Consider the following 23,743-nt stretch of genomic DNA (forward strand, 5'->3'; position numbering starts at 1 on the left):
TTGCATGGTTAAATAGCCAAACTGGAGATATAATTTGGCTAGTTAATTTGTATAATGGGCCAAATTAGTATAATAGTTGATCCGGATAATCAACTAATATGTTGCTCAAGTGTTAACAGATATTTTGCCTGGACTAGAAGCTACATAGGACGTGTACGTCCTAGACGAGAATCAGCGGTGTTTCGAGCTACAACGACAAGTCCAAGCAAAATATCGGATGCCAAGCTAAAGGTACATGTCACGAAAGGGGAAAATGCAATAGGAGAAGTCACGTTTGCGTGAGTAGCCGAACTAGACCAAACAGTATTTATACGTGATATGGTTTAGATGCTGGAGCTGTTAGTACAAGTTATACATGGTAACCGAATCATAGGAGATATCATGTTCGGTTTGAGGTTGAGTGTTTCAATCTTGTACGCCAAGTCCTGCTAAGCCGTGGCATGTAGTACGCCGAAGTCCAGCGCCTATATAAAGGCCATGGCCGATTGTAGAAACCCCCAACCAATCGATCTATCAAAAATACAATCTACTATTTCTCTTTATCGTTTTCTTTATCGTTTTTCTGCCATGCCTTAGCAGCCCTAAGGTTTGGTTCATCTTTGCCGTTTTGCGCTGAAAAACGGTCGATCTCCTCCACGAAAGCGGGGAACCTTTGTTGCTTTGCTCGAAAAGCAATCGTTCGTCGTCACGAAAGCACGACAAACTATCCTGGTGTTGCGCTGCCATTTTTCGTGCCAACAACTTGGCACAAAAACATGATAAGGAGAGGTTGCTACAGTAGTAAACAACTTCCAAGACTCAACAAAACAAAAATTGCTGTAGTAAAAAAAAACACATGGGTTATCTCCCAAGAAGTTCTTTCTTTATAGCCATTAAGATGGGCTCAGCAGTTTTAATGATGCACTCGCAAGAAATAGAATTCGAAGCAAAAGAGAGCATCAAGAGGCAAATTCAAAACACATTTAAGTCTAACATGCTTCCTATGCATAGGAATCTTGTAAATAAACAATTTCATGAAGAGCAAAGTAACAAGCATAGGAAGATAAAACAAGTGTAGCTTCAAAAATTTCAGCACATAGAGAGGTGTTTTAGTAACATGAAAATTTTTACAACCATATTTTCCTCTCTCATAATAACTTTCAGTAGCAACATGAGCAAACTCAACAATATAACTATCACATAAAGCATTCTTATCATGAGTCTCATGCATAAAATAATTACTACTCCCAACATAAGCATAGTCATTCTTATTAATTGTAGTGGGAGCAAATTCAACAAAGTAGCTATCAAATATAGGAGGTATATTGTAATCATAATCAAATTTATCCTCCATAACAGGTGGTAACAAAAGACTACTATCATCATAATCATCATAAATGGGAGGCAAAGTATCATCAAAGTAAATTTTCTCCTCAATGCTTGGGGGACTAAAAATATCATGCTCATCAAAGCCAGCTTCCCCAAGCTTAGAATTTTCCATAGCATTATCAACAATGGTGTTCAAAGCATTCATAGTAATAACATTCCCATTAGCATGCATATAAAGTTCCATGGGTTTCTTAATTCTTTCTTCAAACACATCATGTCCTAATTCAAGATAAAGTTCATAAAGATCTCTCATATTTTTGTTGTTTTCCATTATGCCTAACTAGTGTAAACAAGAAACCAAATGTCGCAATTGCAGAGTCTAAAGGAAATAGCTTCGAGTACTTACAACGGCGCCGGAAAATAGCTTAGTAGCCGAGGTCCGGAGTGTGAGTACCTTTTACCTTTCCTCCCCGGCAACGGCGCCAGAAAATAGCTTGATGTCTACTCACGCTTCTATTCTTGTAGACAGTGTTGGGCCTCCAAGAGCGGAGGTTTGTAGAACAGCGAGCAAGTTTCCCTTAAGTGGATCACCCAAGGTTTATCGAACTCGGGGAGGAAGAGGTCAAAGATATCCCTCTCAAGCAACCCCTGCAACCACAAAGCAAGAAGTCTCTTGTGTCCCCAACACACCTAATAGGTGCACTAGTTCGGCGAAGAGATAGTGAAATACATGTGGTATGAATATATATGAGCAGTAGCAACGGTGCCAGAAAATAGCTTGCTGGCGTGTAGTTGATGGTGGTAGTATTGCAGCAGTAGTAACACAGTAAAACAGTAAACAAGCAGTAGTAGCAGTATTTAGGAACAAGGCCTAGGGAATACACTTTCACTAGTGGACACTCTCAACATTGATCACATAACAGAATAGATAAATGCATACTCTACACTTTTGTTGGATGATGAACACATTGCGTAGGATTACACGAACCCTCAATGCCGGAGTTAACAAGCTCCACAATAATGCTCATATTTTAGTAACCTTTAGTGTAAGATAGATCAAAAGACTAAACCAAGTACTAGCATAGCATGCACACTCGTCACCTTCATGCATATGTAGGAGGAATAGATCACATCAATATTATCATAGCAATAGTTAACTTCATAATCTACAAGAGATCATGATCATAGCATAAACCAAGTACTAACACGGTGCACACACTCGTCACCTTTACACACGTGCAGGAGGAATAGAACTACTTTAATAACTTTGCTAGAGTAGCACATAGATAAATTGTGATACAAACACATTGCAATCATAAAGAGATATAAATAAGCACCTCACTATGCCATTCAACAGTGAATAAGTATTCTGTGAAATATAGCCTAAGAGACCCACACGGTGCACACACTGTCACCTTTACACACGTGGGACAAGGAGTCTCCGGAGATCACATAGGTAAAACCCACTTGACTAGCATAATGACATCTAGATTACAAGCATCATCATATGAATCTAAATCATGTAAGGCAGCTCATGAGATTATTGTATTGAAGTACATAGGAGAGAGATGAACCACATAGCTACCGGTACAGCCCCGAGCCTCGATGGAGAACTACTCCCTCCTCATGGGAGCAGCAGCGGTGATGAAGATGGCGGTGGAGATGGCGGCGGTGTCGATGGAGAAGCCTTCCGGGGGCACTTCCCCGCTCCGGCAGGGTGCCGGAACAGAGACTCCTGTCCCCCAGATCTTGGCTTCGCGATGGTGGCGGCTCTGGAACTTTTCTCGTATCGTGGCTTCCTCCGTAAGGGTTTTCGATGCAGGGGGCTTTATATAGGCGAAGAGGCGGCGCAGGAGGGTCAACGAGGCGACGACACCATAGGGTGGCGCGGCCGGGGCCTGGGCCGCGCCACCATGTCATCTCGGGCCCACCGGGGCCCCCCTCCGGCGGCTCTCGGGTGTTCCGGATGCTTCCGGCAAAATAGGAACACAGGCGTTGATTTCGTCCAATTCCGAAAATATTTCGTTACTAGGATTTCTGAAACAAAAACAGCAGAAAACGAAACCGGCACTTCGGCATCTTGTTAATAGGTTAGTTCCAGAAAACGCACAAATATGACATAAAGTGTGCATAAAACATGTAGATATCATCAATAAAGTAGCATGGAACATAAGAAATTATCGATACGTCGGAGACGTATCAAAGATCAAAGACATACTCCATGAAACATGACATCACATGCATCAAGCGCCCACACAAACACACACATGCATGTAAAAGATCTCGATGGTATCATCATCATCATCATCTTATTTCACCGTAGGCAGCCACCGACTAAGATCTGTTTCACAAAAATTGAATAAAGCCCACAACATATGTTGCCAAATAGTAGACTATGGCACAACCACTAGGCAATTCATATTCTCACGACATCCAACCATCTTGATATGCTTTGGTATGCATATTGTTCGAGTATTCTCTTATGTGAACTAGAATTTTATGCATTATGCGAACCAAACATTAGGATACCTAAAGTTCAGAACTATCCCATTAAGTGTATTAAGTTTATAAGAAAAAAAATCAACATCTAGAAATTAAACCGCACACTATAAATACGATATATATTATGGTTGGTCTATTGATATTGATTGAGTGCTATAAATGCTCATATTTTTGCCCATAAATAATAGTCAAGCTTATATAAGTTACATTTTCTAAATTTATACTGTACGTCACATATTTTAAAATGGAGAAAGTATTAACTTGGAATATTACCAACAACTATTGCATTAGCTATGCCATGATATAATTAGATGTTTTCTTACTTTTATTACACCCTTTTATTCTGGAGCATGTGAAATCGTTGCAAGATATCAATGTCCGTCATTTAAATATATTATGATAAATTATTTATCTGTGATTTTTCTCATGTCCAAGTTGATGTCTTGGCCCGTTCAAGAAAACTTGGTCTCATGTGAAATCGAGATTACACCTGATGTCGACTTTGACATAAAAAAATCATTCTATTTAGGTGTATACTTTCTTTGTTTCAAAGAATAAGACATATAAATTTAGTCAAAAGTTACAACATCTAAATTTGGCCAATGTTATTGCTAAACATAAAAGCTTTTACGATACCAAATCACTTTCATTAGGTTCGTCATAAAATATATTTGTATAATATATTTATTTAATATCGCAGATATTCATATTTATGATACCAAATCATTTTCACTAAATTGATAAGCCTTACTCAGTGAAACAGAGGTAGGAGTACCACTCCCTTCATACCAGTTCATTATGGTAATACATATTTTGAGAAAAATCTTTATTCACTAATTTTCCAACAAAATATGGATATATTATGCCATAAACATTATACAATTAAATTCACATTGAAATATTTTTATCTGTATAACTTTTCATGACATGTATCTCATATTTTGTTCACCACACTAATGGTTAAAGATTTTTTTCGAAATACGTATCATTCTAATAAACTGGTATAGGAAAGCACAACTTTAACTAGTCATTTATGTCAATATCACAAACTGGTCAAAAGCTGGTGGTTGACAGCTATGACCAGCCTGCCTCCATTATTATCATCGCTCATGGACGTACATGCTTCTCTATTTCTCTCTCCTCCCACTTGCCTATGTGGATCTGCGCTGCGCACAGATCTGTGTAACCAGCCCTGTGTGCAGCCGCACATGGAAGGGGAGCATCCCGTCTTGGACCCATTTTCCGCGTGTCAGTTCTGTACTTCTCATCACCGAGTAAATAAACAGAGAAAACGTTTCGTGTAGGCAGCACGCCGCAGCGAGAGCTGCAGACTTGTGTATACCGCGCAGCGCGATCGGCTGCTCCCTTGTCAAAAGCAGAGGGGGGCGGAGGAGCCTGCGCCGTCACCGCCCCTGACGCGCTCTCCTCCTCCGGCTCAACCCTCCCTCGTCCTCGCCCCCTCCGCCGCCGCCCTTCCTCTGCGACCGCTCTTCCTGCTCCTACTCATCCTCTTCACCGAGAGAGAGAGGGCCAGAGGGGAATCAACAATGGTGGTAGGTTCTCCTCCCCTTTTTATCTTCTGGCTATTTTAGGCCCCTTGATTCAATAGATATTCTTAGGCTTTGTTTGGTAATAGAGTGTTAGTGGGATTAGTGGGGATAATACTATAGAGTATTGGGTGAACCCCTATGTCACCCAATCCCCGCAAAACCTCATCCCCAATCCACTAGGTAGAGGTCGAGTATTAGGGATTGAAAAAAATACACTAAGATTTAGGGAAAAGTGGGGATTAAACTCGCTCAGTACTCTAGCACCAAACATGTATTTAGAATAAGTGGGGATTTGGAGTTTGCTGCGGATTATCCCCACTAATACTCTAGCGCCAAACAAGGTCTTAGGATAGATATAATCGTAATACTGAAGCAGTAATTTTCTGTGCGAGGATTGTATTTCCTAGAAATTTCTTCTAAAAAAGAGGTTTCTTGCAGTACGTTCTGCTATTTCCACTGAATCGGAACACAAGGATAGATAGATCCTCTGTGTTCGTGTTTGTCATCACTGTTGGTGTATCTCTCCGTGCACGATGTGGTTCGCGTGTGGGTGGTTTTGGTGGTTTGTTTGATCGAAAATTAGGTGTTTCTTCCCCCTTCCTCGATGTGCCCTGGACCGTAGATTGGATCGTCCTATGCTGGTTTCGCCGTATAGCAGTCACCAGACTTCATGTTGCATTGGGATTGTTAGCTCCTGCATCTGCTACATGATCAGTTTGCTGGTCCTTGTCTTCATTTTCGCACATCGCTCCCTATCAAGATCACCCCAAGGATGTTGATTCAATGGTTTGTCAAAGTATTGACCTATATAGGTGAAATCGCAGAACCGGATAAACACCTCATAGAACACCCTCATGTGTATTTTATGGTGATCTCAATCTAATATATGTTTGTAAAATCATATTTGATGCATTCTGGACACTAAGGTTGAATGAACCTGCGCTGCTTTTGCGTTTGGCATATCGACTATTATATCTTTTGTTTCATAAGTTGTTCATGACGGCGACACGTTCACACCTTGTTGACCAGACATAAGCAGGTTACAGGTCAGGGCTCTTCAATAAGGAATTCAATGGTTTTAGTTTATGTTGCGGTGGTGGTCCACTTACACGATCCAAAATTATCACTTGTCTCGCAGTTCAGCTCATACATTTGAGTAGTTAATTTGGACCAAAAGATGCAGCTGTTTATCCATTTATTACAAGCATCATCAAGCCGTTCTGCAGTAGTGTCATTTTAGTTTATCTTATTGCAGGTGACACAATCTGGCAAACCTGGCAAATCTGAATCACCTTTCTTAGATTTACCAACCTGATCACTTCCCTCCCATGAAAGCTCTGTTATGCATAATGTGTTCTACTATTCAAGAGACCTGGTCACACTTCAAATAGTTAGGCACCCCCACCGAATCCTTAAGCTAGTTCAAATTGTACTAATGTACTCCATTTTTCGGGGATTATCCTAATGCCTTGTTACACCAGTGGAGGGTGTTTGTTCAACAAAAACAATGGATTTTTCTTCTTTCTTTTCTATTCTTCATACGCTCTAGACTGGTTGTGCTGATTTCGTGCTAGAGATTTCAATTGTGATATCTTGTGGTTGGTTTGGGCTTATGACGCAAAAAGTTCTTCCATTGCTGGTGGTTTGCTTTTAAAGTTGATCAGGGCTTAACTCATGTCACAGGACTGGCGTAGTGATAGCGACGATGATGATAAATTTGAGTGGGAAAGTGATGGTGATGGTGAACCCTCATCCACTCCGGCCTTGAGGAACTTGGATGCAGCTGGCCCGTCAACACTAGTACGCCAGGTAGTAACTGATAAAAAATTGTGTCTTTCAGCACAAGGCTAGGCATGACTTGTTATTATAATGATCTTAATATGATATTTGTTTATGAACTGTTCAAAGGATTCTAATGGGTGGGGCAATGGGGAAGCACCACCTCCTTCTTTAATCGAGGGATATGTGGGGATGGGTTTCCCAAAGGAAATGGTCGTCAAGGGCATCAAAGATATAGGTAATACTGAATGTAACAAATTAAATTTCATTTGTCATAGTGTGTTTGCATCTTCTGTTTCAATCGGGCATTTTACTTTCAGGGCACAGTGATGCAAATGCATTGCTCGAGCTACTTCTCACTTATAAGGTACTTGTTTATGTGTTTCTGTTACTTAATTCATCCTATGATGCTTATGCTACATGGTGGCAAGGATTGCATGTTACAATTGGTTATGTCAAAATGCAGACGCTAGGCGATGACGCTGCAGTGGGTAATTGCTCCACTTCTGGCTTCATCCCCCAGAGTACTGAAGATGATGATGATGATGATCTTGATTCTGAATACTGGGAAGGAGACGATGATGCTGATGGTAGAGAAGCTGGCTCTGATGGGTCTAGTGATGAGGTAGATGATTCCTTGTCATTATTTCAGTAACTGAGAAACCTCTGATCATATGTATGCTGATGTGTGCGAAATCTTTGACATGCATACCTTGAACACCCGCTTACGTACTTTTTGATCTTGTTTGTTTATTTAGCTCCTAGCTTTTCTTCAGTTTAGAATTGCATTGTGAAGTTTGAGCACTTGATGTTTCTTACATAAAACTAAAACAGTGGTTCACCCACATGCCTGTGCAACATCTTCACAGCATCATCTTGTAGAAAGTATTCTCAGAGACCATTTATAGATAGTTAGCGTTTATGCTGAAACAAATGTCAATAAAAAATATATCTGAGACACCAGTGATTTTTGATTGGTAGGGTCACTGCTCCAGCACAATACATTGTTGTATAAGAATCAAACCAAATATGTAGCAGAGGTAAAGCGCAGTGATTGGAGAAAATCGTTCTGTGGAATCTTTTTTAGTTGCAAGTGAATCAATGAATATTCTAAGCATATAATACAGTTAAAAGTCATTTGTGACAATAAGAATCTGCATATGATATACTGTCACTTTGTCAGTCATATACATGTATGTCTAATGCATTGCACTCTAGTTCATGGCCTTTTATCGTTGTCCTGGAGGATATGTTTGATTTTGCATCATGTTATCCCTTTTCAGTACTACCATCCATTCCAAAATATTATCCTTTTTTCTAAAAAGGAAAATCCAATTCGGCTCACGGGTTCATATAAACCCATTGTGTGAACACATTTCAGAATATCAAAAAAATCTTAAATAGAATTCCGCATGTGCATCTAGATATTCTATGTTCGTACACAAGTTTTCAGGAAAAAGGAGCATCTTTTGTGTCCCATGTAAAAAGACAAATTTTGATGCTCAACATGACTATTCACGGTACTTTTTTTTCTTTTCCCTTCAAAACTTGTGTGCGAGCATCAAATGTCTGTATGTATATGTGAAATTTTATTTCAGATTTTTTTGAAATTTTAAATTTCAATTTTTATGCGTTTTTTAATAATAGGTTCATATGCACCTATGAGCCGAAACTCCCCCAAAAGTAAAATCCAATTTGGCTTATATTTTGGAATGGAGGTAATAGTAAATATCTTCATGGAAGCTAGTGATACAAATTAAAAGGGCAGTGCAGATATGGAGTAACAGTTACAAAATGGAACATACCATTGAGGCATGGAATAACTGTTACAAAACATCACCTATTTACTTGCACTAGTAAAACAGCAATGCCGTTATCCTATTGAAGCAATAACAATTGTTAGAAATGCTCAGCATTACTCATGCCCGATTCAATTGTACAAGAAAATGCACCTTCAACAAATATAGCTTCATGGAGATGTGCTACTAAGTAAAACATTGCCAACACACATAAGACTACGATCAGATGTCCGATCTTAGGAAAAATGTCAAACAACTAGTAGGCATATCAGGTAGTACTGCAACGTACGTGGTGGCCAGGTCAATTGTTTTGACCAAACTAAGATTAGACTTGGATTTACATCTCAGGCATGCACAGATGATCAAATGGCCGAATTAGTAGCAGAGACCTGGCAATGTAAGTCGTTCTTGTCAGGCAACAAAATATCAGCATATTCTGTTTGCACATATCTTAATCTCTCCCATAATTAGTGCCTGTTGTATAGGATGTAATTAGGCCATTATGGCTAGGATTATTAGGGATTCTTTCCTTGTATATCTATGTCCAATGTGAAGAGAAATTGCGAGCGGGCATGCTGGAGCTTGAGGAGGGACACCGACTCATGCCCCGAATGCGATGGCAACACCGCCTCCATAATACATGTGCTGCTACATCCATAACATCCATGTCTATAGGATCCTCAACCTGCGCGGTGAACCTTAACGACGTGGTCAGATGGTCACAGCCTGTCCATGTGGCTAGGATCGAAGGAAGCAGGAGTAGGCGTGGTGCGAGGAAGCGTGAGTGGAGGAGAACGGTAGGTGAAAGGAGAGCGAACTGGCAGTATCTGCAATCTGTGAACAGAGAGGGAGAGACAGGGAGCTCTCCAAAACCTTCAGGACCACACAAATCTAAATCAGACAGACCGGAATTTTTGCGACTTAGAAGGGTTTTCATCATGATAGATTAGACTGAACCATGACCATTGGTTACGGTTTGTTCGTTAATGGCCACCTGGTAAAGATCAGATGTTTTGCTTTTTCGTGAGATATTTTTAGCGTGCCTGTTATATACTTCTTGATCCCTCTGCCTCTTTCCCTTACTAGTAGTCACATAGTTGGCATTCAAAAGGAAGTAAGATACACCAGGTGCCTTCTAATCTCTGTCTTTCTTTTGCTTTTGTGTAGGGTTTTCTACGTGAATTGTCAGAGATGGACAAGAAGATCAACTCCTTAGTAGACATGGGCTATCCTGAAGATGAAGCAAATTTGGCTATTACAAGATGTGGTATGCCTCTTTTCGAATCGTTAACTGATGATCATGCTTTCCTAGAAACTTTATGCTGTATATTTTTGCTTAAAATTTTCTAGGTGTGGATGCCCCTCTCTATGTATTAGTTGATTCGGTCTGTGCATCACAAGCTGCAGGAGAATATGAGGTATCTTTGGGTTTGACAGTAATTAAATAACAAAATTATTTTCTCTTTTACTTTAATATAAGGACATTGGAATTTGTGTGTTATTTGCCAGGTTACTGGTAGATGCTTTGATTCCTTTGGAGGGAGAAAGAAAGCAAGATTGATGGAAGACAGCAAGAAAAAGAGAAAGCGTTATGGAGGTGGATCACAAAGAAGTCGACCCCCATTGGATGAGGAATCAATGCCTCTCCCAAACCCAATGGTTGGATTCAACCTACCTGGTGACATGCTACGGACAGTAAGCAGGAAACTTCCTAGACAAGCTATTGGGCCACCATACTTCTATTTTGAAAACGTGGCCCTAGCTCCAAGAGGTTCATGGGACGCATTTTCAAGACACCTGTATGACATAGTGCCTGAGTTTCTAGATTCTAAGTACATGTGTGCAGCGGCTAGGAAAAGAGGCTACATTCATAATTTGCCCATTGAGACAAGGGTAAATCTCCTCCCTCCTGCTCCGAAGACCATATTTGAGGCCTTCCCTCATTATAAGAAGTGGTGGCCTTCCTGGGACAATAGAAAGCACCTCAACTGCTTGCAGACATGTATTGCGAGTTCAAAGCTGACCGAACGCATCCAACGTGCTCTTGCAAGCGCAAGTAATCCACCACCTCCAAGTGTTCAGAAGTATGTCATGAAGGAGTGCAGAAAATGGAATCTTGTTTGGGTAGGAAAGAACAAGGTTGCTGCTCTGGATCCAGATGAGTTTGAGTATCTACTCGGTTTCCCAAGAGACCATACTAGGGGAATTGGCAAGACTGAGAGGTACAAATCTCTCGGCAATTCATTCCAAGTGGATTCCGTCGCTTGGCACTTGTCAGTGCTTAAGGCCATGTATCCCAATGGTGTTAATGTTTTGTCTTTATTCACCGGTATTGGAGGAGGGGAGGTAGCTCTGCACAGGCTTGGGATCCACATGCGTACAGTGATTTCTGTTGAGATAGGTGAAGTTAACAGGAGGGTTTTAAGGGGTTGGTGGGATCAGACACAAACTGGCACGCTGATTGAGATTGCCGACGTGCAATCACTCACCAATGAGAGAGTTGATTCATATGTTGAGAGATTTGGTGGCTTTGACTTGGTGATTGGGGGCAGCCCATGTAATAATCTTGCTGGCAGCAACCGGCACCACCGTGATGGCTTGGACGGCGAGCACTCAGCCTTATTCTTTCACTACGTCAGGATCTTGAGTGCTGTCAAGTCTGCTATGAGGAGGATGTAGCCTAATCATTTAGCACATGTTTTATCATTTAATGCTCATCTTTATGAACTGCAATTTCCAATATGTTTAAACACTAAGTTGACGTGAAGGATATGGTATTTGGGAGAAAGATCACCGTAGTTCATATGATTTATTGTTGCTAACTAAGGTAGAGCCTGTGTATCCTTATTTGAAAAAAAAAGTTTAATGCTGTTCTCTTCAACTCGTTTTGGAGTCTAATTTTTTATAGGCAGAGAGTAAGCTTAGTTTTGCTTATTTCCCCCTTCATATTTCATAGAAGCATGCCTTGTTCTATATGGAAGTTATTGTTGAACCTAGTAGTTAGTTCAAAAGTCGAAGCTTTTCCCACAAGACATGGCAGTCTGGAACCGGAGCTGCTGCGGACTCATGAATGGGTTGGAAGGGCAGTGGGGGATTCAGGGGTGGCACAGGAAGTTTGTCGTCGCTGCCGTGTTCGGTGACCACCTGCACCATGGTTGGGAAGCTATTCAGGGGATCAAACGAAAGGAGCCTGTTCCCTGGTCAGTTGCCGCCATTATTTGAGGTTTGTTCTGCTGGCTGTGTATAGTTTGTTTTGATCATAGTGAATATTGATACTGGATGTGGACTGATACTTGATAGGTGTTCTGCCCTCTGTTTATGGTTTCTTTTGATCCTAGTGATAGTGGATGTGAGTTGATACTTCTAGGTTTGAATGATTCAGATCCAAATGTGATGCAACATGAATGTATGCAGTATTCCTCACAATGATCCAGGTTCCTTTTCATATTAACATTGTACGGAAATGGGTTCCACTGTATGATAAATAATGTCTTCTCAGTTACTGATACTCCTGATTTCATTGACCAAATGAAGCATTAAACTAGATGCTAGAAACATAAGCATCAGGGCATTGGTGTTTCTGGGTTTATAGTCAGTAGTATTGACATCTACTACTTATTTAGTGTCTTATGGAAACACATGCATCACAGTGCATTTTCTATCATCTTCCTTATCATCCTAATCATGAATTACTCGGTCCTGTATGTTTGCTTTTGAACTCCTCTGATTGTAATACATAACAATTTTGCAATCTAATCATCAGTCAGTTGGTCCTATTTGGTTCCATTCATTGTGTCTCCTTTTTTCGGCGTATACAATGTCCAATCAAGGTATCCACTCTCTTGTAGCCGGCGTTAGCCTAAAGTGCATGCCGAACCCCTAGGTTGGCTGGGATGCCTGATGCCTCTGTCAATCCCCATATCTAGCATTTATATGATACTTCGAGAGTAGAAATTATGTGCATGATGATTTTATATAAGGTCCGATTTCCTTAGGAAAAAGTAAAAGCAGGTCTCACATGTTTTAATACTTCTAGAGTTCGGCCCTGCTCTTCTTTATTTGCTTGATTTTTTTTTTCATTCACTATAAAATGAGCCTACTGTCAATCTCGATGATGGTGCCTGGTTGTTAAATTAAGAGCCTAACCAAGATGGTACCTAGCTGTTAGAAAAGTGTAGCATTGTAAACTTGTCTGCACTATTTATGTATTTATATTCTCCTTTGGTGCTTGGACTATGCTGTGTGTGAATGCTTGTTTGATCTAATCCAGTAGCAAATTGTATTTTTCATGTCATTTCCCACTGCCATTGTTAACCTTGGCTAATTTTGCATAACATGCTTTTCCAGCCCCAGGGAACATCAGTTTGCAAAGAAGTTTCTTCTGGGTAGCTCGAGGCAAAGCCAACTACTGTTGGGAGCAACAGTTACCAACTGTGAAGGGATAATGCGAGAGTAGTATCTGGCGCTGCAATTTGCTTATCCTCAGTTGAGTCATTTTGCTGGAGACTACTTACAGACTAAACATCTCGCTCAGAGTCCAGCCGAACTGTTTGACTGAGCTTCTTCAGGAGTGTTTGGTGCTGAACCATCCTGGGCAGCAGTCCCAGGTGGGTTCAACTTGCTGCAGGTGAGTAGGTGACTGTCTTGCCTGAACCGGAGGATGAACCTTGTGCATGCTGGAGAGCCTGTCCCTGGGCATGTAAGGACCTTGTAGAGGAGATGGGTGGCTTGCCTCATCGGGGAAAAGAACTTGTGCTAGAGAGGAGAGCCTTTCACTTGGCATCGTAAGGAACATGATCATGGAATCCGTGACGGAGCAATGCCAGATAGCTGGAGAGTACCTTGCTGCTGCGTTGCTGTTGCAAGCAATCTTAGTGCTTGTAAGTCTCTAGAGCTCACGCATTGTCCTTCCAGATAATGTCCCAGCTCGTCTTCTCCCACAAGCAGTAGCACAACCAAAACCAGGCTGCGGTCGCCACTGACTAGAGCACACTTCATGATGGATTGTTGCAACCAAACACACCCAGGGCCAGGGGCCTCACATTGTAGCCGGCGCACAAATCTTGCCACGGCGCAGGACAGATTTTGGAGAACTCATAGTAGTCGACCACATATTAAGATCAACCAACCTTTACAGAACCATTCCTGAATAAAAAAAGTTTCACATAAATCTCTAGGGCGAGCCGTGGGTGAAGCTCGATGCTGCCTATAGACCCACAAACCACGAGAGAGATAGGAAAACATTGTTGACACAACGTGCTGGAAGTAGCCGGTCAGAGTCAGGGCGAAATGGTTTGAGAAACAAATCTGACTTCAATGACATCGCAATGAATTCGAAGTTAGCTGAAACCCGTCGGTTGGAGAAGAAACCAACAAGCTGAAACATCTCGAGTACCTGCAAAACATGAAGACATAGCTAGATCCACCACTCCAAATGGCATCCACCGCCCTCCTCAATGTCACCGACAAGACCGTCGCCGATAAGATGGACGAGGAGTAGGGGACAACTTACTCTTGTTCTGCACAAAGTTATTATCAACAACATTGTACCGCTACCAATTGATAATGCCCTAACTTTAAGGATCTACACCGAGCACAGATATGGGTCTCCACCCCCTCCCACCTTTGGAGCGGCAAGCAAAGGAGGCAAGGACCCATCGATTTGCCGATTGAGGACGGAGAAGATGATGAGGGAGCAGATGAGCTATCTTGGATGTGCCTGTGCCGGCATCCAGCTTGTTTCTCACGTATGAACAACACAACAACTCCCCGGTGCACGAGAGGTTCCATTCCATGCATGTGTTATCCTTTGATCTGGTGTTTTGAGATCCGTACATGGGTATATCATCAAGTTTATTTAAACATGAAACAAAGTTAAACAACACCAGTGGATGGGACGCGTGAAAAGTATTTCTCCACATACGAATGGACGTGCTTTCTCTCTTAAGTGATTGAACCGCACTGATACTACTTTGTCGATTTCGATGGATGTGACGAAACTGGGATCAAGAAGAAGAGAGATTTGAGATAAATCGGTAGATAAAAAGGTAAATTGCAAGAACTAAATAAATAGTGAATTGCAGAAAAGTGAAATAAAATTAGGATTCATATTTTTTAATTCCGTCAAAAGATATAGTGGTAGCTTATATAGGCAACAAATTACTTTTTTTTTCTCTAGAGCACGCGTAAAACGTGCCTTATCTTTATAGAAAAAAGAGCATAGCAATGTACAAGATAGCACAACAGTGCTGAGACACACACACGCCACCCCCTCCGTCTAGGCCTACTCTCTCGCTATATCTAGCCTCCCTCCTCTCTTAGCCCTCTCCCATAGGTGGAACTCCTGTATGATCTCAACCACCATTTGGTGCACTAATTTCTGCTCCCTCATGTTGCCCTTGCGTTCCTCTGCTTCCAGATCGTCCATGTCGTGCATATAACCATGGAGTCATAGGCAACAAACTACTAGTCCCTCCGTTTGAAAATGTAAGATGTTTTAGGTATTACAAAGTAGAATAGATATAACCTAAAGTGAGTGAATCTACATACTCCATGTGTCCCTTTTGAGATACTTCTAGTGGGACGGAGGGATTATTAAAAATAGACTAGATATGTGAGTGAACTTTTCTACTCCGGTGCTCCCCCCTTGGGAAATGTCGGGTGTGTCAAAAACAATAATGGTTGAGATCTTCCAATACCCCTTTGTAAGCGGAGTCATAATTGTAAAATTTAAAAATCTGATATATGTACGTACGACCCTCTAGAGGCCCGTATGGCCCGCGTTATCTTGTACGATTATTTTCTGTAAGTAAGACTCGTGAAGAAAATACTTCAACATCTTATTTTTTTTAAACGAAGGGAGTAAATAGCTATTTAGTTGCAGATCGTAGTTTCCCCGCAACCATCAGTACTTGGCCACTGATCTTTATGTTCTTTTTTTGCCAGCAAAAGAACTCGCCATACACTGCCGTCAGATCGTGCAAATCAAGCGCGTCCACTAATGGCATTATCCGATCGTGGCATTCTCAAAGGAAGTGTGGTCGTGCGCACTTCCTCAGTCTGTTGCTGACTTGGCACCTTATCGCCACTTAAACCTGACTGGCTTCGCCAAGCTGATAGGCACAGCAAGGGCCACACCTTCGACCTCCTTCACTCTCCTCGGCCATGGACGCCGACGCCGCGGACACGGTGGCGTTCGATGCCCCAGGGTACTTCCGCTTCTACAAGAGCGGCAAGATCGAGCGGCTCAACCCGTCACCCATCCTGCCCGCCGGCGTCGACGAGTCAACCGGCGTCACCTCCAAGGACGTCATCCTCGACGCCGACACCGGCCTCACCGTGCGACTCTACCTCCCCAACCTCCAAGAAAAGCCCTCCGCAAAGCTCCCGGTCCTCGTCTACTTCCACGGCGGCTCCTTCCTCATCGGCTCGGCCAAGGACACCACGTACCACACCTACGTGAACGCCCTCGCCGCGGCGGCCGGTGTCCTCGCGGTGTCCGTGGACTACCGCCTCGCCCCGGAGCACCCGCTCCCCGCGGCGTACGACGACTCGTGGGCGGCGCTCCGGTGGGCGGCGTCGGCGCAGGACGGCTGGATCGCCGAGCACGGGGACCTGTCCCGCCTCTTCCTCGCCGGCGACAGCGCCGGCGCCAACATCGTGCACGACATGCTCATGAGGGCGGCGGACTGCGAGGGCCCGAGAGTGGAGGGCGCGATACTGCTGCACCCGTGGTTCTGCGGGAGCACGCCGATCGAGCGGGAACCTCCGGCGGTGACGATGGTCACGGGGATGCTCTGGTCCTACGCGTGCCCGGGCGCGGCGGGCGGCGCCGACGACCCAAGGATGAACCCGCTGGCGCCGGGAGCGCCGGCGCTGGAGAAGCTCGGGTGCGTGAGGATGCTCGTGACCGCGGGGCTGGAGGACGGGCTCGCCGCGCGGAACCGCGCGTACCACGACGCCGTGGCCGGCAGCTCGTGGAGCGGCAACGCGGCTTGGCACGGGTCCGACGGGGAGGGTCACGTCTTCTTCCTCCAGAAGCCCGGGTGCGGGAACGCCAATCAGCTCATGGACCGCATCGTCGCCTTCATAGCCGGTGCCTGATCGATGGAGTTGATCTGTGCATGTCCGATTGATTTTATTTCCGAAACCGAGTGATCTTTTACTGTAGTGAGTAAAGATAAAATAAGCCATGGCGGGCGGTACGAGGTGTAATTCCATGAATTGAGCTTTCTTTATCCTAGTATTATAAAATATTGGAAGTTTAATTCGCCTCCCGGGTGCACATGTTTCATCTACCACAAAAATATTTTTCGAAATATCGAAAAAATTTAACAAAATTTTTACACGTACATCTCCATAATATCTGCGCGTTCGTCAAATTTCACGAAAAACCGATATTTTTTATTACCAATTAAAAAAAGAGAAAATTTGTCTTGTGAAAAGCTTTATTTTTAGCATCGAATTTTATTTTTGTACACACCTCACACGATAAGTCGATTTTTCATAAAATGACTTTGTTGGCGTGTAACGCGTGAAAATGTACGTGCACATTTTTAGTTCAGTTTTTTTTTACATTTTAAAATATATCTAAGATGCGTTTCAAAATAAGGGAACCATAAGGTCCCATGAGCCAAACCACCACTCTCAATAAAATATCCACTAATCTATTCATAATTATCCGTAGTAGTTAAAAACTCTGAAAAGGTAATAACAATATAAATTGGTATTTAAACCACTTAGCGACGACTACATAGTGTGAGCTGAAAGAGCGCCCGTCGTCCTTGCCCCTCCATCAGTGGCTCTCAGATTGTCACTATGAAATTATGAGTGGCGTCCTTTATAACATGTCATTTTTTCTAGGATACACAGTGCGAGGCATATCAATTTGATAGAAGAAGACCAAGACAACCCGTACCACATGATACAAGCACAACACCACACATCTTACAAAGCAAACCATAGCCACCAAACGGCGAGGACTTGTTTTACATTCTCTTGCCACAAATGGCGAGGAGGCGATACAATGAACTCCTAAACCACGTGACAACAAAAGAAGGAAGCTCTAGAAGACCGATTCCAACTCTAGGTTGGCTCAAGTCAATGCAGAGCCCACCCTCTAGCGCCTAGGAGTCGGCGAGTGAATGGTGGCAGCGGACCACAACTAGAGGAGGCGTCAACCAAGAAGTGCCTGCAACGGTGTACACTGCGCCCCGAAGCCCACGTCTGAGCAGCGGCCAACACCGACTCAAACTAACGCACCGGGGATACCATGAACAACCTAAGCAACTCCCCAAGGAGGGAACGGCATGGCCATGCCACCGGATGATCCGAAGACTAGATCTAAGGTTTTCTCTGACGCTCGTGGCAGGGGCGCATGGTGAAATTCGAAGCCCCCATATGTGTTTTTGCTAATTAACACCAATCCCTATGGAAGTAATATTTGCATTGATTGTATTTATAGGATTTATGTATAGCCATCATTGGAAACTTCAGATTTTTTACATTCTAATGATATAATTTTTATGTTGTATACTATAATTTATATTATGTTGATCGAAATGGCTATCAAGGGATACACTTAGGCCTATAAACCAGTGGAATAGTTCTCTTCCTCAAATCTGGTGTTACATTTTCTTTAGTAAGCTTTTACATGCATTTAGAGTGTGGAGTTCACCATGGCAGCTGGTGACAGCCGACTCGGTTTCAGGGCATCTCCAGCGGCGCGACGCAAACGGTCGCTGAGCGACCGTTTGTGTCCGCCATGACCAAAAATGCGTCGTGCACCCTCTTCAGCGGCGCGACGCAAAGTGACCGGGCCGTCCGCAGAGACGCAAACCTGGCCAAATATGCGCCAGGTTTGCGTCTCGGCGGACGCTGCGCGGACGCGCAAGGTCTTCGGCGGCATTACTTGCGGGCGGCGCGCCGCAGCCTTTGCAGGGCCGCGTTAATGGCGTGCCTCGGCTTCCGCGAGCGTGCGCAGCTAGCAGACGCAGCGTCGATGCGTCTTCTCCGCCGCATGCGGCGGCGAGGCGTCGCTCGGCGGTCTGCGGCTGCCTCGCGTGCCGCGCGTAGTAATGGCGATGCCCCGCGTGGCGCGGCCGTCGCCCTGCCTCCGACCTATATAAACAGGGGCGCCAGCATCTCATCTCCTCCGCACTAAACCCTAGCCGCCGCTGCCGTAGCGCCACTCAGTAGATCCACCATGAGCAGCGCCGGGCGCGGCCAGGCTACCGCGCCTCCACCTCCACCTTCACCTCCCACTCCACCTCCCCCGGCCTCGAGCTCCGACGACGGGTTCGACTCCGACGACAGCACCGACCTCCTCCACCCGGTCAGGGACGCCGCGGCCCTGGGCCGAAGTGGAGAAGGAAGCGAGAGGAGGAGCGGGTGGCCCATGCGGCTGTCGACGCCGAGCTGGAACAGCGCGGGCGGCGGCCGCCGCTGCGGCCGAGGACTCGACTCGGAGGTTTCATGGTCATCCGATGACCCCGATGCGCCGACGCCGGAGGAGAAGGCGGCGGAGCGGCGGGCCCTCGTCGAGTCTTTCGAGACGCTCAAGGACGAGGCCGCCAACGCGAGGCTGGAGCGAGCGCACTGCAAGAGGACGCGGCGGCGCACCGAGCCATAGCGGCCGCGCGGGAGGCGGCGGAGAAGCAGGCCACGGAGCGACGCAACGACGGTGCCGGCCCGTCAGGAACCAAGTAGTTTAGGTCTTGTATAGTTTTTATGTACTTTCTATGTTTGGTTTTCATATGTAATCAATCGCTCGTGGTAGAAAGCCAAAGGAATTGTATGAAGATCAAACTATGTTGCAATTCAAAAATGGGTCGCCCCGGTGGGAGCACACCCAGACGCAAACGGACGCGCGGTCAAAATATGTCCGCTGGGCGACGCAAACGGACGCTGCCGACCACTTTTGGGCGTCCGAAATGCGTCGCGCCGCTGGAAATGCCCTCATGTAAAACTATTTCTCTCCAAGGAGGTGGCAATGCCCACAAGTGTCGTCATTGTCCGTGTAAGGCTGGTGCCAATGCACCGCCCCACTCTAGCCTCGCCACGTCAGCTTTTTCCTCACTCTCACCCCACTCTCACCCCACTCTTACCCCACCTTGCCAATGCATGGGCTATAGTGAGAGCTCTCACTTCTCTCTCCTCCACATCAGCATTTCTCTCTCCTCAACATTAGGCGGGGCGGGAGGTGGACGAATCACATCGCGCCACCTCAGCCACTGCCGCCCCACTCCCGCCCCACTCCCGCCCGCTACCGCCCCACTCCCGCCCCACTCCCGCCCCACTCCGTGCCCGCCAACGCGCCGCCCCGCCTCCCGCCCCGCTCCCGCCTCACTCCCGCCGCCAACGCGGGCGGTAGCTGGGCGGCAGCCGGCGCTACCGCCGGGCGAGCCTGCCACCGCCTGCCGCTCCCGTCCCGCCCGCCTCCCGCCCGCCTCCCGCCCGCCTCCCGCCCCGCCGCGGGCGGTAGCGCCTCGCCTCCAGCCCGCGTTGGCACCGGCCTAATGCAGAGATTTCACTCCGGTCCTGCCAGTTGTACTTTTGTTTCAACACGATTGCATTTTAGTGTACTTTTGGTTTCACTACGGGTGTATTTGGATGTACTTCTTTTTTCTTGTTGTTGTTTTGCTATAGTTGTACTTTTAGATACGCGTAACAATATGTTCACTGAGACGGCTCCGCGTGCGACGAGAGCGCTCCGCGCTAAACGAACGGGCTTTCATGAAGGTCGATCATTTGCTAGTGGTACTGTCAATCTTGTATGTACACATCCATCAAAAAAAAAAAAAAAATCTTGTATGTACACGATCTCACAAGGTTGACTCTTTCAACTCAACCTGTAGACCAGCAAAATAGACATCTCTGACTTTCAACAAAGCTGTCCAGCTTTGCATATTTGATGGTCAAACACGTAATTTGTAGTTCTCTTTCTCAAATTTGTGTTACGTAGGCTGGTGCCAATGCATCACCCGTTATAGCCTCGCCACGTCAGCTTTTATCCTCACTATCACCCCACTCTCACCTCACTCTCACCCCACGGTCGCGAGTCGCGCGGCTATAGTGTCAGCTCTCACTTCTCTCTCCTTCCTACCGCCTCTCTACCGCCCCCACTAGCACCGCTATCGCCTCCCTCTCGCCCCGCTCTCGCCTCCAACGCGGGCTATAGGCGGGCGGTACCGCCCCTATCGCCGGGCGGTGGAACCACCGCCCGCTGCTACCGTCTCGCCCGCCTACCGCCCCGCTACCGCCTTGCTGCGGCCGGTACCGCCCGCGCTATAGCCTGCGTTGGCACCAGCCGTAGTACATTTTTTGCCGTGGTAGCTGTTCGCAGCCGTCTGGGTTTCTTGTAAAACTATTTCTCTCCTTCTATATATAACGCCATTTTGGAAACAAAAATATGTGGACGGAGTGGAGTTGAAAATAGTTTAACATCGGTTGATAAACACCTGGGTGAGACAGCAACTCGATCACTGGAGCACTCCGCCGCAAACCTGCTAGCTGTCCGGCCGGCGCATTTCCCTTTCCGGCCGTACGCCATGGATCCCGACGAGGAGATCGAAATCGATTTCCGCCCATTTCTTGTCGTGTACAAGAGCGGGCGCGTCCAGCGATTCGGCAGCACGTCGCGGAAGAGCGCCGGCACCGACGCCGCCACCGGCGTCACCTCCAAGGACGTGCTCATCGACGCGGCCACAGGCCTGGCCGCGCGGCTCTTCCTCCCCAAGGGCGTCTCGGGGTCCCAGAAGCTCCCGGTCCTCGTCTACGCCCACGGCGGCGGGTTCGTCACCGAGTCGGCCTTCTCCGCGAGGTACACCGGCTACGTCAACGCCCTCGTCGCCGCGGCCGGAGTCGTGGCCGTGTCGGTGGAGTACCGGCTCGCCCCGGAGCACCCGATCCCTGCCGCCTACGAGGATGTGTTGGCCGCGCTCCGCTGGGCAGCGGCGAGCTGCGTTCCCGGGGGAGTGGAGCCGTGGCTGGCCGAGCACGGCGACTCCAGCAGGCTGTTCGTCGCCGGCAGCAGCAGCGGCGGCAACGTGGCGCATAACGTGGTGATGAGGGCCGGAACGGGAGGGATCGAAGTCGAAGGGATGGTGCTGCTCCACCCGCTGTTCATGGGCACGGCCCCGCTGCCGTCAGAAGGCGCGGACGCCACGATCCCGGCGAGATCGGAGAGCATCTGGCGGTTCCTCTGCGCGGGCAAGTACGGGATCGACCACCCGTTCTCGAACCCGCTGGCGATGCCGCCGGAGGCGTGGGCGGCGCTCGGGTGCCGCCGGGTGCTGGTGACGACGGCGGAGCTGGACCGCGCCAGGGACAGGGGACGGACGTACGTGGAGGCGCTCAGGGGAGCCAGCGCGTGGGGCGGGGAGGAGGCTGCGCTGTACGAGACCGACGGCGAGGAGCACCTGTACTACCTCCTGAAACGCGGAGCGAGAACCAGCTCCGTCGCGGCGGAGAAAGCGGCGAAGGAAATGGCGGCTGTTGCGTCGTTCATCAACCGGGGTAAATGTGCGTCGGATTGTAACATTAGGTCTGCTCTGTAAATGAAATTGGGCACATGTGCATCGGATTCAGTTTGACTGTGCCACGGCTGGCTATGGTTGCCGGGTCTGCCGGCCGTTTATTGCTCAGTTGCCGGCGATGAAGGCGACGACACGGTCCATGAGCTCCTTGGCGTTGGCGCAGTCCGGCTTCTCCAGGAAGAAGACGTGCCCTTCTCCTTCGGACTCGACCCACGACGCGCCGCCGGGCCACGCGCTCGTGGTCACCGCCGCGTAGTACGCTCTGTCCCTGGCAGCCGCCCAGTCCTTCTGGCCGGCGCACACCAGCATCCGTTCGCAGCGGAGGTTCTCCAGCCCCGGCGCGCCAGGCGCCATCGGGTTCATCCTCGGGTCGTCCGCGCCGCCCACCGCCCCCGGGCACGCGCACTCCCAGACCGCGGCCATGTCCCTGGCCATCGCCTCGTCCTCGCCTACGACCACCGTGTTCCCGCCGAACCAGGGATGCAGCAGGATGGCGCCCTCCACCCTCGGCGCCGGCTCGAACGACGCCCTTATCAGGACGTTGTGCACGATGTTGCCGCCGGCACTGTCGCCCGCGAGGAAGAGGCGCGCGCCGTCGCCGTGCTCCGCGACCCACTCGTCCTGCGCCTCGGCCGCCCACCGCAGCGCTGCCCATGCGTCGTCGTAGGCGGCGGGCACCGGGTGCTCGGGCGCGAGGCGGTACTCCACCGAGACGGCGAGGACGCCGGCCGCGGCGGCGAGGGACGCGACGTAGCCGTGGTACTGAGGGGAGACGGCGGACTCGATGAGGAAGGCGCCGCCGTGGAAGAAGACGAGGACGGGGAGCTTCTTGTTCTTGGAGGGATCTGCTGGGCGGGCGGGGAGGAAGAGCCGCGCGGACAGGCCCGTGCCGGCGTCGATGACCACGTCTTTGGTGGTGACGCCGGTGGCCGGGTCGAGCCCCGCGGGCGCGCGCGCCGGGCGGCAGAGGCGGTCCACCTTGCCGCTCCGGTATATGCGGAAGGCGTCGCAGTCCACCGCTACTTCGTCGGCGACTGCGGGGAACTCCATGGGCGTGGCCGCGCTGTGCTGTGTTGTGCTGTGCTGAGCTGAGTGAGTGTGGTTTGCGGAATTGCTCGTGATTAGGAAGGCAATTTTGTCTACTCGTCTTAAACTAATGAACCTATTGTCTCTTTGACAGCCGAGCAGAGATGGGTGTGATTCAGATCCGAGAAAACAATTAAGTTTGCTGAACTGAAGAAGACGACGCAGTGTGTGGTAGAACATGCCT

At 47.3% G+C, this 23,743-nt stretch overlaps 4 protein-coding genes across 4 annotated transcripts; 3 read left to right on the top strand and 1 right to left on the bottom strand.

The window, feature by feature from the left end:
• Positions 1–5,257: 5,257 nt before the first annotated feature.
• Positions 5,258–11,821, top strand: LOC124653938 (DNA (cytosine-5)-methyltransferase DRM2-like). The gene is made up of 8 exons (XM_047192993.1): positions 5,258–5,363; positions 7,044–7,169; positions 7,269–7,377; positions 7,460–7,506; positions 7,606–7,764; positions 10,106–10,205; positions 10,289–10,356; positions 10,448–11,821. Exons 1-8 carry the CDS (start codon positions 5,358–5,360, stop codon positions 11,615–11,617), a joined length of 1,785 nt encoding a protein of 594 aa, XP_047048949.1. The 5' UTR covers positions 5,258–5,357; the 3' UTR covers positions 11,618–11,821.
• A 4,239-nt stretch (positions 11,822–16,060) lies between these two features.
• Positions 16,061–17,177, top strand: LOC124654036 (tuliposide A-converting enzyme 1, chloroplastic-like). The gene has a single exon (XM_047193069.1). The coding sequence runs from the start codon at positions 16,103–16,105 to the stop codon at positions 17,039–17,041; it is 939 nt and encodes a 312-aa protein (XP_047049025.1). The 5' UTR covers positions 16,061–16,102; the 3' UTR covers positions 17,042–17,177.
• Positions 17,178–21,413: 4,236 nt separating this feature from the next.
• LOC124658115 (tuliposide A-converting enzyme 2, chloroplastic-like) lies at positions 21,414–22,636 on the top strand. Its single transcript, XM_047196547.1, has one exon. The coding sequence runs from the start codon at positions 21,487–21,489 to the stop codon at positions 22,492–22,494; it is 1,008 nt and encodes a 335-aa protein (XP_047052503.1). The 5' UTR covers positions 21,414–21,486; the 3' UTR covers positions 22,495–22,636.
• LOC124656980 (probable carboxylesterase 12) lies at positions 22,410–23,523 on the bottom strand. The gene has a single exon (XM_047195625.1). It carries the CDS (start codon positions 23,521–23,523, stop codon positions 22,579–22,581), a length of 945 nt encoding a protein of 314 aa, XP_047051581.1. The 3' UTR covers positions 22,410–22,578.
• Positions 23,524–23,743: the final 220 nt, after the last annotated feature.

The sequence above is a fragment of the Lolium rigidum genome, chromosome 5 (genome assembly GCF_022539505.1).
Source record: "Lolium rigidum isolate FL_2022 chromosome 5, APGP_CSIRO_Lrig_0.1, whole genome shotgun sequence".
Classification (NCBI taxonomy): Eukaryota; Viridiplantae; Streptophyta; class Magnoliopsida; order Poales; family Poaceae; genus Lolium; species Lolium rigidum.

Coding starts and splice junctions, on each gene's coding strand:
- LOC124653938 (XM_047192993.1), top strand. Junction 7,378..7,459: donor CAAGGGCATCAAAGATATAG/GTAATACTGAAT, acceptor TTTTACTTTCAG/GGCACAGTGATGCAAATGCA. Junction 10,357..10,447: donor AAGCTGCAGGAGAATATGAG/GTATCTTTGGGT, acceptor GTTATTTGCCAG/GTTACTGGTAGATGCTTTGA.
- LOC124654036 (XM_047193069.1), top strand. CDS start 16,103: ATGGACGCCGACGCCGCGGACACGGTGGCGTTCGATGCCCCAGGGTAC.
- LOC124658115 (XM_047196547.1), top strand. CDS start 21,487: ATGGATCCCGACGAGGAGATCGAAATCGATTTCCGCCCATTTCTTGTC.
- LOC124656980 (XM_047195625.1), bottom strand. CDS start 23,523: ATGGAGTTCCCCGCAGTCGCCGACGAAGTAGCGGTGGACTGCGACGCC.